At 43.2% G+C, this 16,034-nt stretch overlaps 1 protein-coding gene across 11 annotated transcripts in view; it reads right to left on the bottom strand.

Moving 5' to 3' along the window:
• Positions 1-1,569: 1,569 nt before the first annotated feature.
• The window catches only part of LOC126235858 (protein Mpv17-like), a 294,748-nt gene continuing 280,283 nt past the window's right edge, over positions 1,570-16,034 (bottom strand). For 8 of the 11 annotated variants that reach the window (XM_049944737.1, XM_049944745.1, XM_049944735.1 and 5 more), the window contains one exon: positions 1,570-2,384. In XM_049944737.1, coding sequence (XP_049800694.1) covers positions 2,193-2,384 — 192 coding nt within the window. In that variant the 3' untranslated portion in view covers positions 1,570-2,192. The remainder of the gene's footprint in view (positions 2,385-16,034) is intronic. The other 3 variants (XM_049944738.1, XM_049944740.1, XM_049944739.1) reach the window with 3 other exon arrangements.

Raw genomic sequence — 16,034 nt, 5'->3', positions numbered from 1 at the left:
GCAGATTACATCTTAAATGAAATGGAAACTACACTCAATTTGAACGACACTTGTCTTAGCTGAAGTTTCTAAATCAGTAATTCCAATGAGGATTTTAATCCTTTCTCAACTTTTAACAATCACTATACTTGCTACTGTCAAGGTTTTCCCTGCATAAAATGTGAGTGGGAACCATTCCAAGTCAAATGCTTGTAAACGCACTTTCTGTACACACTACAAATTCCAGCAAACCAATGTAGGTATTTGATCAAATGACAGCTCCAAAATAAAAACCCACTTCAGGTCTCATGCCATCATCATGGAGTTTGATTTGCTATCTCTTTTGTAGTCTGTCTGCATCACTGAAATCTTATTTGTTGTGGGAAAATGAAGCCTGGGTGTCTTCTTGTAGCTGGTTTACAGAACATACAGTTTTAACTCAGACACCAATGATGAGATAATTTACTGTCAATAGTCAATCTCTATCTTGCATATTTCTAAGCATATTTGACATGTTCCATATTGCTACTGTACATGCATTAGTAGTTGTTCCAGTTTTTGTTGTAGACTGTATGCTGATGTTTATCTTCACATATGGTCAGTTTCCATGTAAAATGGATAGTAATAAGAAGAAGCTGAGTTATACACAATTCAGAATGGGATGGCATTATGGAGAAATTCTCAGATGGTCTAAATGTGTCTACAAAGACCCATCACCTTCAAGTGAATGTTGTAGTGATTATTCAGATGCAGGTGACAACAAACACAATGAAAAAGATGATCTGACTGACCTCCAGTAGCCACAAGATACTATACACATCAGATTTATTTAATCATCACATTCTGTAGATCACGTCATAGAGAAACTTCACACAGTTGGGGAAGTCCATGTACACATTAAAACAGAGAAGAAGCTGTTAGAATTTCAATTAATAATTAACAGTTGTGAACTGCTATAAACTGTGTGCACTTACTCATGCTAAATATAAGCTAGTAAAAAATGTAAGAAAGGTATTACTTCAAACAAACAAAAAAAGCAGCTTTCTCAGTTATATTGAATAGCAGCTGTTTATCACTACTTGCTTATATATCTACAAGACTACACACTTGTTAAATAAGAAAGGAAGTTATCTATAAATATGCATACATTTAATAAGAAAGAAAGTTATCTACATCTTGTAATAACAGAAATGTATTTACATTGAACATTGTTACTTGTCATGTAGCAACAGCAATCTTCAATCCTGTAATTGAAATTATCAGTTAACCTACAGGAACTGACACTAGTATCTGTGTTTTCAATTTTCTTTTTGGGTTTGTATGGATTCCCAGTTTCTTGCTTAGACTTATGAAACCTTGTTGAAGACACTAAACCCGACATAAGACAAGAAGGCAAAGTCTATATGGAAATTATTTCGTGTGTTGTGTAACTGATTAAAACAGAAGTGTTTCCTCAAAATAATAGCTCTGTAGTGATGCTGCAGTACACCTATGATGATTTTCATGTTATTTCAGGTCAGTTACCAAGCTATTAGTTGATAAAGTTAACTAACATGAACAAGGGGTTTGGCAGAAAATAAATCAGGAAAATTGACTTAAAATGTTTATTCGCAATGTATCAAAAAGTACAAGTTGTCAGACACTTTCTCACTTACGGACAGAGCCCTAGTAATTTTCAACAGTAGCTTCTTTCTGCTTGAATACCACACTCACGCAGATAATCTGAAATTTCAAATATAATCACATTTAAGATGAGTATAATTTCTTTAGAACAAGAGTAAGTCATAACGTGCTACTGAGTGTATAAGGGGTTGGGCTATCAAACATCCATTTTGCTTCTAATCAAATACGTTTTTATCCAATTGCTTAATACAGAACATTATTGCAATCTGCATCTGAAGATATTATAAGCACTTCACACTGACACATCAATGGTGATGTGCCAAAACATTAAGACCATGCATGTTGGTTCACCTTTGGAATGCAACACAAATGTGATTCATTGCAACATGGATTCAATAAGTCTGTGGTATGTTTCCAGAGATATTTGTCACCAGAAGTCTACACACAGGTCACAAAATTCCTGTAAATGAGAGGTTGGGCATTGTGGGTATGGATCTGGAAACCAATAACATCCCAGATGTGTTCCATCAGCTTCAGACCAAATAAATGTGGTGGCCAAGATCTGAATTTTCACTACCCTCCTCAAACCACTATAGCATGATTCTGGCCTTGAGACGCAGACAGTTATCATGCTGAAAGGTGTTGCCATTGGAGAAGACCTCAGTCATGAAGGAGTGCACGTGGTCTGCAATAATGTTCATGTAATCCACAGTTGTTGTGTTGCCTCCCTCCTCCTTCATCCTGCATTTGTGACACAATGCATGTTTCAAGCAGTTAATCACCTGAAAGACAGTAAATGAAAAGTGAACTTCAACATGATGTGACAAGAAACATGATTATCCAACTAGGCAATTCATTTCCACTGACCTACAGTCCAATATTGATGATCCCATCCCCACCACAGTCATAACTGACATCAACATGGGAACATCTAGTGTAATCAGTTGTGGAGCCTTATTTTCATCAATGGGAATTAATGGTGTACTCTAAAACAGTTGTGCATGCACCAGCCACCAATCTTGTTTTACAGAGCAAGGAAGTCTCTGACCACCAAGTTTCATAATGAACTGTGAATGTCCAACACATTACTGTCTACTTGTAGTTTCACCATTCTTAAACTACTTCCCATAGTTGTGCATATTAGTGGCACGTGAACAGCTGATGAACTTCACCACTTCCCAGATGCTCATTCCTAGGGGCTGGGCCACAAAAATCTGACCTTTGTGAAAGCAGATCCAGGGTAAGGACACCCTATCCACATTCCTCCAGAACCTCAACACTTTCTCCGCCATTTGCTTCATCTAATCCTGCTCAACCCAACAAGCCACCTTCCTCAATGTTAATCTGCACCTAAACAATGGCTACATCAGTACCTATATCCATCTGAAACCTACCAATCACCAGCAAAGCTTCCACTTTGACAGCTGCCACCAATTCCATACCAAGAAGTCCCTTCCATACAGCCTAGCCACCCATGGCCGTCACATCTGCAGCAACAAGCTCTCCCTCTTGAAATACACTGAGTCTCGCTGCGGCCTTTAGAGGCTGTAATTACCCTCCCAACTTTATACAAAAACAGATCTCCTGTACCTTATCTTTCCACTCACCAATCACCTCCCAGAGTCCCACTGTCCAGCCACAGAGGAGCATTCCTCTTGTGACTCAGTGTCACCCAGGGCTGGAGCAACTGAATTACATTCTCTGCCAGGGTTTTGACTACCTCTCATCGCACCCTAAAATGAGAAATCTCCTACTCACTATTCTTCCCTCCCCTTCCATAGTAGTATTCCGCCACCCATCGAACCTACACAATATCCTCGTTCAACCCTGCATAATCCCTGCTCCCAACCTCTTGCCCCCACAGCTCATATCCCTGCAACAGACCTACATGCAAGATCTGTCCCATACATCATCCTGCCACAATCTGCTCCAGTCCAGTCACATACACCACCTGTCCCATCAAAGCCAGGACTACCTGTGAAACCAGTCATCAACTCTACACCACTGTGCTGCATGCTACATGGGCTTGACAACCAACAAGCTGTCTGTCCACATGAATGGTCACCAAAAACTGTGGCCAAGAAACAACTGGACCACCCTGTTGCTGAGCGCACCACCCACCACGACATTCTTCATGTCAATGACTGCTTCACAGCCTGGGCCATCTGGATCCTTCCCATCAAGACCAGCTTTTCTGAATTGCATAGATGGGAACTCTCCCTGCAATATATCCCATGTTCCTGTAACCTTCCTGGTGTCAACCTTTGTTAGGCATTGTGTGTGTGTGTGTGTGTGTGTGTGTGTGTGTGTGTGTGTGTGTGTGTTGTCTATTTTTGACAAAGACTTTGTTGCCCGAAACCTCATTTTGTGACAGTCTTTTAGTTGCGCTTATCTGCAACTCAGCATCTTCGCTATATGGCGAGTAGCAACTATCGTTTTCCTAATCCTGTTACATTCCATCCTGGGTCTTCCACTGATTCACCTTTGTAAAAGTTACTTATATATCAGAGGGATTTCCCCACTTGTAGAATGATAGCCCATTCTTCTCTGCTCCACTTAAATATTTTCCTTTCCATGTCATGTCCCTGCAATGCCATCAGACAGCATTCAATCTCACAGTGGGCTGTAGTCATAATGTTTTGGCTCATCACTGTTTACGGTTTGAAACTTTTTTTAAAGAGTTGTGAAGTTAAGGCAAATGTGGTTCCTATACAACTTCCAAATGACTAGTGAGGTGTGCCACAATTATCAGAGTTAAGTCAGGGAAAAATCCACCAAATGCAGGAAAAAAAAGCTGCAGTGTCCTCTAAGGAATAGTAACATCTCTAACATGAACAACACTCTTAGGCTAGATATTATTAGATTATACCATCCATTCCGCAGACTCACAGCGACGGAATATGTTAGTAAAAAATTGCATAACCCGCTGATGTGCAAATATTTCTTCCACAGATCCTAGTGAAAGGTTTCTCAAGTGCATTGAAACAATAAATTTTATATTTTTTCCACTAACACTGTTATTAAATGGCTTACCACAAACATTTAATGCATACACTACAGTTCTTACCACAATAAATCACTAAGCATAGCCACTTGTGTAATGGATGTAACACTAAACCTAGTTTCGGTGTAGTTCAGTAGAGGGTATTACATCTCCAGCTGTAGACCAAATCATGCTGCTTACGTATAATCCTCAGTCTCTCAACATATCTTGAAGGGGTATTTCAAAGTAAGATTTTGTTTACTGGTTTACTGAAGCCCAGAAATATTATATTGTGTTCCCACACATATATGGGGCTGGCACCAACAAAAGTTAAGAACAGAAAAAACTACTACCTAAAGATATAGCACTTGCAACAACAACAAAATGTTTAGTAAAAATTTGTTAAGGCTTTCGTGGCCACATGTTGACAAACTGCCTATTGGCTTCTGTCTCAGGTTCTTCGGCCAACATTCATCTGATCATTTTACTGACATTTCACCAACATGAGTGGCTCGCATTGTCAAAGCTTCACCCTCGATTGCAGGTGGTGAACTGGAGCCGAGCTCACGGCCACAGACTATATGTACCTGGTGCGCAAACATCTGAGGGCTTCTTCGCGGTCATTTCTGGTGCGGTTCTCATCTTGCTACCTGAGATGGTTGTTCGCTACAGTATGGGAAGCCAGGATCCGTTTACCATAAGACTTTCTTCTTTCTTGTTGAAGCTAATCAAGTGTTTTTGTATTTCTACAGCTTCTCTGAACAAGCGGGTGTGATAGTGCTTCTCTACAGCCAGAACTTCCATGTTGGCAAATTTTATTACGTGGTCAGTCTCACTCAGTGTGTGCTCTGCCATGGCCAATTTCTCCACCTGCCCAACCTGCAATGTTGCTTATGTTCTTTGATCCTGGTGTTGATTGATTGTCCAATTATTCCAACATAAACTTTTCTGCATGTACATGGTATATGGTATATTCCTGACATTTCAAGTGAGGCCCTTTTCTCCTTTGCCCATCTAAGACACTCTTTGATCTTCCTTGTCAGTTTGAAAATAGTCTTTACGCTGTGTTTGCGCAGTATACGGCCCATTCTGTCTGTTACTCTGGGAATGTATGGCAGAAAGGCCATACTCGACATTTCTTTTTCTGATTCCTTACTTTGCCAATTGTTTGGCTCTGTTACTCTTCTAATATGATTTGTGGAGTACCCATCGCTCCTCAGAACCCTTTCCAGGTGTTGCATTTTGCATCTGTGGTGTTACGACTCACATATTCGTCCTGCTCACATTACAAGCATATCAATCATGTCTCTTTTCTGACTTGGGTGGTGGTTTGACAGTTTGTGCAGGTATCAATCCATGTCCGTCGGTTTTCAATACACGCTGTGTCCCAGGTTTTCACTATCCCTTGTGACCCCACATCTAGAAATGGCAGTTTTTTGTCCTTTTGTACTTCCATGGTAAATTTTATGTTGGTGTGGAGGCTGTTCAAGTGTCTTAGGAAGTCACCGAGCTGTTCTTCACCATGGCTCCACATAATGAAAGTATCATCATTGTATCTGTACCACACCTTAGGTTTGCAAGTCGCCAAGTTCAGTACCTGTGCTTCGAAATACTCCATGAAGAAGTTGGCCACCACTGGACTAAGAGGACTACCCATGGCGACGCCTTCCAGCTGTTCGTAGAATTTGCTATTCCATGTGACATAGCTCATGGTGAGACATGCATGGAAGAGCTTTGTGATGTCTTGTGGTAAAATGGAACCAATGTGCTCCAGCTCGTCACTGAGTGGCACTTTCGTAAACAAAGAAACAACATCAGAGCTGACCAGGATGTCTTTTAGTGCAAGATTCAGTTTCTTCAGCTTCTCAAAGAAGTGACCTGAGTCCTTTATGTATGTGTCAGTCTTCCCGACTTGGGGCTGGACCAGAGAGGCCAAGTGTTTTGCCAGTTTATGCTTCTTCATGGAATATTTCGAAGCACAGGCACTGAACTTGGCGACTTGCAAACCTGAGGTGTTTTACAGACACGTTGATGATACTTTCGTTGTGTGAAGTCATGGTGAAGAACAGCTCGGTGACTTCCTAAGACACTTGAACAGCCTCCGTACCAACATAAAATTTACCATGGAAGAAGAAAAGGACAAAAAATGCCATTCCTAGATGTGCTGGTCACAAGGGATGGTGAAAACCTGGGACACAGTGTGTATCGAAAACCAGCACACATGGATCAATGACTGCACCAACTATCAAACCACCACCTGAGGCAGAAAGGAGGCACGATTAATACACTCTTAACGCTAGCAGGACGAATATGTGAGCCGCAACACCTCAGACGCGAAATGCAACACCTGGAAAGGGTTATGAGGAGCAATGGGGACTCCACTATTCCCAGAGTGACAGGCAGTATCGGCCCTATATTGTGCAAACACAGCGTAAAGACTATTTTCAAACTAACAAGGAAGATCAAAGAGTGTCTTAGATGGGCAAAGGAGAAAAGGGACTCACTTGAAATGTCGGGAATATACCATATACCATGTACATGCGGAAAAGTTTATGTTGGAATGACTGGACGATCAATCAACACCAGGATCAAAGAACATAAGCAACATTGCAGGTTGGGGTAGGTGGAGAAATTGGCCGTGGCAGAGCACGCACTGAGTGAGACTGACCACGTAATAAAATTTGCCAACATGGAAGTTCTGGCTGTAGAGAAGCACTATTACACCCGCTTGTTCAGAGAAGCTATAGAAAAACAAAAACACGCAAACAGCTTCAACAAGAAAGAGGAAAGTCTTAAGGTAAACAGATCCTGGCTTCCCATGCTGCAGTGAATGACTGTCGGAGGTAGCAAGAGGCAAACCGCACCGGAAATGACTGTGGAGAAGCCCTCGGACGATGGCGCGCCAGGTACGTATAGTCTGCGCCCGTGAGCTCGGCTCCTGTTCACCAACGGCGATGGAGGGTTATGCTTTGACAAGGCCAGTCACTCATGTTGGCAAAATGTCAGTAAAATCATGAGATGAAATTCGGCTGAAGAATCCAAGACAGAAGCCAACAGGTAGTTTGTCAAAATGTTTAGTATTTGCAACAATAAAAAACACCATTTTGGTCATAAACATCTACACTCATGCTCATAAATTATGGATAACTGCAGAATGTGGTGCCACACAACGTGGCACTACACAAAAGTGGTGCTAATAGCATAGGCACATAGGGAACGCACACGACACAGATCTGTAAGTCCATGGTATTGGTGCAAAGTTGAGAAAACTGTCCCGAAACACATGTGCTACAAAATGCCACTGTTTCCTGCGCATGTACACCTACATCAATATGGGATATGATCACCAAACACACGTACACAGGCCGCACAATGGGTTGGCATACTCTGGATCAGGTGGTCGAGCAGCTGCTGGGGTATAGCCTCCCATTCTTGCACCAGTGCCTGTCGGAGCTCCTGAAGTGTCATGGGGGTTTGAAGACATGCAGCAATATGTTGGCTGAGAGAATCCCAGATGTGCTCGATGGGGTTTAGGTCTGGAGAACAGGCAGGTCACTCCATTTGCCTGATATCTTCTGTTTCAAGGTACTCCTCCACGATGGCAGCTCGGTGGGGCCATGTGTTATCGTCCATCAGGAGGAAGGTGGGACCCACTGTACCCCTGAAAAGGCAGACATACTGGTGCAAAATGATGTCCCGATATACCTGACCTATTCCAGTTCCTCTGTCAAAGACATACAGGGGTGTACGTGCACCAATCATAATCCCACCCCACACCATCAAATCACGACATCCATACAGGTCCCTTTCAAGGACATTAAGGGGTTGGTATCTTGGTCCTCGTTCATGCCAGATGAAAACCCGATGAGAATCACTGTTCAGACTGTACCTGGACTCGTCCGAAAACATAACCTGGGACCAATGACCATGTATTGTGTTCTTGACATTCCATGACTAACTAAATATCTCAGACTTCCTACTTTGGGTTTTAGCTAGTTCTGCATCCCAAGAATAGTATGAGATTGAGACCTTTCCTGGAGGGCAGTAAATTTGGGAACTTTGCTATGAATATTTTGACAATTTACTGATAAAATTTTGACAGTCAAAGTGTCTTTACTCTGAACATGGTCTGATGTCCCTATCTGCATATTGACTGCTGAGTGTTCACAGTACAGCAGAGTCCCGCTAATCTAAACCCCGGTAATCCAAATGTTCGGTTAATAGGAACATGAAAAATGTTAGTCGAAGTATGGAAAACTGTGCAGTAAATTGCTGTACATATACACTATTTTAATTTACACAGTACAGTAAACATGTATTGGAAAAAATGGCAAGAACACATTAGTTTTAAACAATGCATAACAATAAAATAACAGCTGTCAAACTTACTAAAATACAGTGGACATTTTATCCCTACTTTTTAGATGACAAAAACTCAGTCATTGTTTTCTAGCATAATGACGACAGTCTATTATACGAAGCGTAGTTGTGTCATCGTCTCATAAACATCGCTGTAGCAATGGGCTGTTCTTCCAAATAACGTAGTGTGACGTCAAGGACTTCTGCTGCATCACTGTGTGGCACCAGCCATCCTTTGTCACTTTCAGGCTCACTGTCTCTTCTGTCACAGCAGTCCACTTCTTCCTGGTCTTAACTCACAGCAGCAATTAAATCAGCATCAGTAAGGTTCTCCACACATGTCCCATCCACTGCAATCCATTCATCTACATCTCCTTCACTAGCTTCTTCACATCCAGGGATTGTCTGTATCATTTGTAGTAGATTTTCCTCTTCATTTTCAACTAGGCTGTCTTGAAATTCAAGAAACGTCCACAGTTTTCTCCACGATTGTCTTGAAATTCAAGAAACGTCCACAGTTTTCTCCACGATTTTCTCAGAGTATTTTCTGAAATATTCTGCCATCCCTCAGCAGCCCCATAAACAACATGAAACTTCCTGGCAGATTAAAACTTTGTGCCGGACCGAGACTCGAACTCGGGACCTTTGCCTTTCGCGGGCAAGTTCGCAGGAGAGCTTCTGTGAAGTTTGGAAGGTAGTAGACAAGGTACTGGCAGAATTAAAGCTGTGAGGACGGGGTGTGAGTTGTGCATGGGTAGCTCAGTTGGTAGAGCACTTGCCCGCGAAAGGCAAAGGTCCCAAGTTCGAGTCTCGGTCCAGCACACACTTTTAATAAGCCAGGAAGTTTCATATCAGCGCACACTCTGCTGTAGAGTGAAAATTTCATTCCCATAAACAACATCCTTCACATTGGTCTTTTTTATTTTGTCCACTAAAGGAATGCTATAATCTTGGATCAGCATTCTTAAAAATTGTTTTCTGTAAATCAGTTTTAATGTTTCCAGTATGCCCTGGTCCATCGGCTGTACAAGTGGTGTGACATTTGGAGGCAAAAACTTCCCGGCAATTTCTCCATCACATAGTTCCTCAGTGCTGGGGTGAGATGGTGCATTATCAATCAAAACTAATGCATGGGGAGACAAATGATTTTCCTTAGCAGCTGTCGAACATAGGGAACAAACTAGCCGTGAAACCATTCTTTGAACAGCTTACCATCCATCCATGTTTTTTTTCTGGTAGCGATAATATATGGGCAGGGACTTTATGTTACAGATTTTAAAAGCTCTGGGCCTAGCAGATTTGCCAATCAGCATTAAAGGCAGCTTGTGATTACCAGCAGCGTTGCTGCACATTTTAAAACCAGAAGCATGATCTTCTGCTTTTGATGCCACGCTTCTTGTTGCAATGCCCTAAAATAAAGGGCAGTCATGTCAGCATTATAAATTTGTTGGGGAGAACAATGCACGATGCCGTTGGTGGGGAGGCTTGTGTGCCTCAGTGATACAGATGGCCGTACCGTAGGTGCAACCTCAACGGAGGGGTATCTGTTAAGAGGCCAGACAAATGGGTGGTTCCTGAAGAGGGGCAGCAGCCTTTTCAGCAGTTGTAGGGGCAACAGTCTGGATGATTGACTGATCTGGCCTTGTAACACTAACCAAAATGGCCTTGCTGTGCTGCAAACGGCTGAAAGCAAGGGGAAACTACAGCCGTAATTTTTCCCGAGGGCATGCAGCTTTACTGTATGGTTAAATGATGATGGCGTACTCTTTGGTAAAATATTCCGGAGGTAAAATAGTCCCCGATTCAGATCTCCGGGCGGGGACTACTCAAGAGGACGTCGTTATCAGGAGAAAGAAACCTGGCGTTCTACGGATCAGAGTGTGGAATGTCAGATCCCTTAATCGGGCAGGTACGTTAGAAAATTTAAAAAGGGAAATGGATAGGTTAAAGTTAGATATAGTGGGAATTAGTGAAGTTCGGTGGCAGTTGGAACAAGACTTTTGGTCAGGTGAATACAGGGTTCGCAGGTTCAAATCCTGCCTCGGGCATGGATGTGTGTGATGTCCTTAGGTTAGTTAGGTTTAAGTAGTTCTAAGTTCTAGGGGACTGATGACCACAGATGTTAAGTCCCATAGTGCTCAGAGCCAACTGAACCATTTGAATACAGGGTTATAAATACAAAATCAAATAGGGGTAATGCAGGAGTAGGTTTAATAATGAATAAAAAAAATAGGAGTGCGGGTAAGCTACTACAAACAGCATAGTGAACGCATTATTATGGCTAAGATAGACATGAAGCCCAAGCCAACTACAGTAGTACAAGTTTATATGCCAGCTAGCTCTGCAGATGATGAAGAAATTGATGAAATGTATGATGAGATAAAAGAAATTATTTAGGTACTGAAGGGAGACAAAAATTTAATAGTCGTGGGTGACTGGAATTCGAGAGTAGGAAAAGGAAGAGAAGGAAATGTAGTAGGTGAATATGGAATGGGATTAAGGAATGAAAGAGGAAGCTGCCTGGTAGAATTTTGCACAGAGCATAACTTAATCATAGTTAACACTTGGTTCAAGAATAATAAAAGATGGTTGTTTACATGAAAGAATCCTGGAGATACTAGAAGGTATCAGATAGATTATATAATGGTAAGACAGAGATTTAGGAACCAGGTTTTAAATTGTAAGACATTTCCAGGGGCAGATGTGGACTCTGACCACAATCTATTTGTTATGAACTGTAGACTAAAACTGCAAAAATGTGGGAATTTAAGGAGATGGGACCTGGATAAACTGACTAAACCAGAGGTTGTAGAGAGTTTCAGGGAGAGCATAAGGGAACAATTGACAGGAATGGGGGAAAGAAATACAGTAGAAGAAGAATGGGTAGCTCTGAGGGATGAAGTAGTGAAGGCAGCAGGGGATCAAGTAGGTAAAAAGACGAGGGCTATTAGAAATCCTTGGGTAACAGAAGAAATATTGAATTTAATTGATGAAAGGAGAAAATATAAAAATGCAGTAAATGAAGCAGGAAAAAAGGAATACAAACGTCTCAAAAGTGAGATCGACAGGAAGTGCAAAATGGCTAAGCAGGGATGGCTAGAGGACAAATGTAAGGATGTAGAGGCTTATCTCACTAGGGATAAGATAGATACTGCCTACAGAAAAATTAAAGAGACATTTAGAGAAAAGAGAACCACTTCTATGAATATCAAGAGCTCAGATCGAAACCCAGCTCTAAGCAAAGAAGGGAAAGCAGAAAGGTGGAAGGAGTATATAGAGGGTTTATACAAGGGCGATGTACTTGAGGACAATATTATGAAAATGGAAGAGGATGTAGATGAAGATGAAATGGGAGATACGATACTGCATGAAGAGTTAGACAGAGCACTGAAAGACCTAAGTCAAAACAAGGCCCCGGGAGTAGACAACATTCCATTAGAACTACTGACGGCCTTGGGAGAGCCTGTTCTGACAAAACTCTACCATCTGGTGAGCAAGATGTATGAGACAGGCGAAATACCCACAGACTTCAAGAAGAATATAATAATTCCAATCCCAAAGAAAGCAGGTGTTGACAGATGTGAAAATTACCGAACAATCAGTTTAATAAGTCACACCTGCAAAATACTGCGAATTCTTCACAGACCAATGGAAAAACTGGTAGAAGCCGACCTCGGGGAAGATCAGTTTGTATTCTGTAGAAATACTGGAACATGTGAAGCAATACTGACTTTACAACTTATCTTAGAAGAAAGATTAAGGAAAGGCAAACCCACGTTTCTAGCATTTGAAGACTTAGAGAAAGCTTTTGATAATGTTATCTGGAATATGGGGAGCAAAATAACTTATGATAGTCGAAGTAGAGAGGATATAAAATGTAGACTAGCAATGGCAAGGAAAGCGTTTCTGAAGAAGAGAAATTTGTTAACATCAAGTATAGATTTAAGTGTGAGGAAGTCGTTTCTGAAAGTATTTGTATGGGGTGTAGCCATGTATCGAAGTGAAATGTGGACAATAAATAGTTTAGACAAGATGAGAATAGAAGCGTTCGAAATGTGGTGCTACAGAACAATGCTGAAGATTAGATGGGTGGATCACATAACTAATGGTATTGAATAGAATTGGGGAGAAGAGGAGTTTGTGGCACAACTTGACAAGAAGAAGGGACCGGTTGGTAGGACATGTTCTGAAGCATCAAGGGATCACAAATTTAGCACTGGAGGGCAGCATGGAGGGTAAAAGTCATAGAGGGAGACCAAGAGTGTTGTGACAGTGCCACAACATTTAACAGTGCCGCCACGACAGTACGCACAAATGGCGATAGAGGCGCTTCGCAACTCGGCTGAGCGCGGGAGCGCCACCTAGCTACGAACGGCGCCGGCCGCATGTCACAGCATGGCAGTCGAATGAGAGATACTGAGTTGTTATCATGTAACCAGCTATTGTTTCTAAGTAAGTGTGTTTGAATATCCACACAATTATTGGTGATTAAAGGTTATAACACTTTTTGGTGACGAGGATGGGATATTTTCACTGTGTTGTGGATTTGTGTGTTCGTGACGGGGCGGACATGGAACAGCTTATGCAAGCGCTCATTGAACAACAAACACAGCTGACGGCTGCTATTCAGGCGTTGTCGACGTCGCTTACTCATCGTCTGTCTTCCTCTTCTCCGCCTCCGTTCCCTACTTACGACGAGGCTACTGAAGACTGGGAGGATTATGAGAAGCGTTTGCGGCAACACTTCTTGGCTTTCGGCGTTGTCGACGCTCCTATGTGTAAGTCGTTATTTCTATCTTGGATTTCCCCACGGATCTCTCAGCCGCTATCTCAGTTAGCCCCTCTGCGGGAACCTCCCTCCCTGTCCTTCCAAGAAATGTGTGACTTATTGTCTAACTATTACCGCAAAAACACCCACGTCGTTGCCGCCCGCGTGGCGTTCTACCGGTGTCGTAAACAGCCCCATCAATCTTACCGGGCTTGGGCGGCGGAACTACATGGTCTGAGTAGGAAATGTCAGTTTGTCACGGACACTCATCATGAGTCTTATGCTGATTCAATGGTTAGGGATGCTATTCTACGGATTGCTCCTGATAAAGAAGTTCGGCAACGTGCCCTACAACTGCCAAACCCGTCGTTGTCGGAAGTTCTAAGCATCGCTCAATCCTTTGAAGTGTCTCACGCTGCTGGCGTGCAAATAGACGCATGGTGTGATGTAGGCGCTCTACAGTCAACTTTCGACACGGACAATTTGCCTGTTTCACAGGAGAACGAAGATGTGGCGGCGGTTCACCCGCGTAAACAACGTCGCGTTGGGTCGCAACGCTCTCAGCGTTAACAGCAACCACAGAAGCAGGTTCGTTCCGCACTTCCTTCTTGTCCACGATGTTTCGTACAGCATGACAGAACCGCGTGTCCAAAACATTGGGCCATGTGTAATTCACGTAGGAAAAAAGGCCACATTGCTTCTGTGTGTCAGTCCCCTAAAGTTCCTGTCAACGAGGACGAGGCATCGGACATCAATGTTAACTGTGTGCTTTCTCAGACACATAAGTTGATTGTTACTGTTCGTGTTCTGGATAAAGACATTCGCATGCAAGTGGACACCGGCTCTGCACTAATTGGGTTTGTTCTGAATTTTCGTCCGTGTTCTCTGCTGGTCTGCGTCATGCCAAGGATTTTGAAAGCCCACATTACTCTTAAATCTACAGCTCGCCCTAAGTTTTTCCGGGCACGCCCTATTCCGGTGGCGTTGCGTCCACCTGTCAAGGCTGAGATAGACAGGTTAACAGCTTCAGGGATTCTCCTTCCAGTTACCTCCAGCGAATGGGCATCGCCAATTGTGGTGGTTTCTAAACCAAACGGGAGTCTGCGATTGTGTGGTGATTTTAAAGCCACTGTCAACGCTCAGAGCCTCATTGACACTTATCCTCTCCCCCGTCCTGAGGAGTTATTTACCACGCTCGCTGGAGGCCATTTCTTTTCTAAACTTGACTTATCGGAGGCGTACCATCAGTTGCCGTTGGATGCTTCTTCCAAGGAATTTCTCGTCATCAACACTCCTTGTGGGTTGTATCAGTACCAGCGGTTACCATTTGGCGTCGCTAGTGCGCCGGCCATTTTTCAGTGGTTTTTGGAACAGCTCACGGCTTCCGTTCCCAGCTGCATAAACTATCTGGATGACATTGTTGTCACGGGGGCCTCCACTGAGAAGCACATTCGCAACTTGTGTTCACTGTTTCGGGTTTTGCATTCTGCTGGGTTGAAGTGCAATCTGGACAAGTCACAGTTCTTCCAACCCTCCATTGTGTATCTTGGTTTCCACTTGTCCCATGAGGGTATACGTCCTCTACGTCAGCACGTTGCGGCCATTAACGCTCTACCCCGGCCGTCTACGGTCAAAGAACTTCAGACGTTTCTCGGCAAGATTGCTTATTATCACAAATTCATTCCATCCGCTGCGGCGGTAGCTCATCGTCTGCATCAGCTGTTATGAAAAAACGTCCCTTTCTGTTGGTCCGACGAGGGTGAGCAGTCTTTTGTCCACCTGAAGGCTCATTTGCAGTCAGCGCCTTGTCTTGCCACATTCCGTCCAGGTCAGCACTTGGTTCTGGCGACTGACACGTCACAGTATGGCCTAGGGGCTGCTCTCGCCCATCGGTATGAGGATGGGTCGGAACGACCCATCGCCTATGCTTCCAAGACCCTCAACGATGCCCAACGGCGTTACTCTCAAATCGAAAAGGAGGCGCTCGCTATCATTTATGTTCTAAAAAAGTTCAGCGTTTTTTTGTATGGTTCTAAGTTTCACCTCATCCCCGACCACAAGCCGCTGGTCTCTCTGTTCAGCCCATCGGCGTCGCTTCCGGATAAGGCAGCTCACCGCCTGCAACGTTGGGCCTTATACTTGTCTCATTTTCACTATGAGATTCACTATCGCCCCACGGCCCAGCACGCCAATGCTGACGCATTGTCGCGATTGCCGATGGGCCCCGACCTGGTTTTCGATCGTGATGAACTACTCTGTTTCCACATTGATGAGGAAGAACGTCGTGCGGTTGAGGGTTTTCCACTTACAGGTTCGCAGGTT

The sequence above is a fragment of the Schistocerca nitens genome, chromosome 2, assembly GCF_023898315.1.
Source record: "Schistocerca nitens isolate TAMUIC-IGC-003100 chromosome 2, iqSchNite1.1, whole genome shotgun sequence".
In the NCBI taxonomy this organism is placed as follows: domain Eukaryota; kingdom Metazoa; phylum Arthropoda; class Insecta; order Orthoptera; family Acrididae; genus Schistocerca; species Schistocerca nitens.
This window is presented reverse-complemented; position numbering and strand designations above follow the sequence as displayed.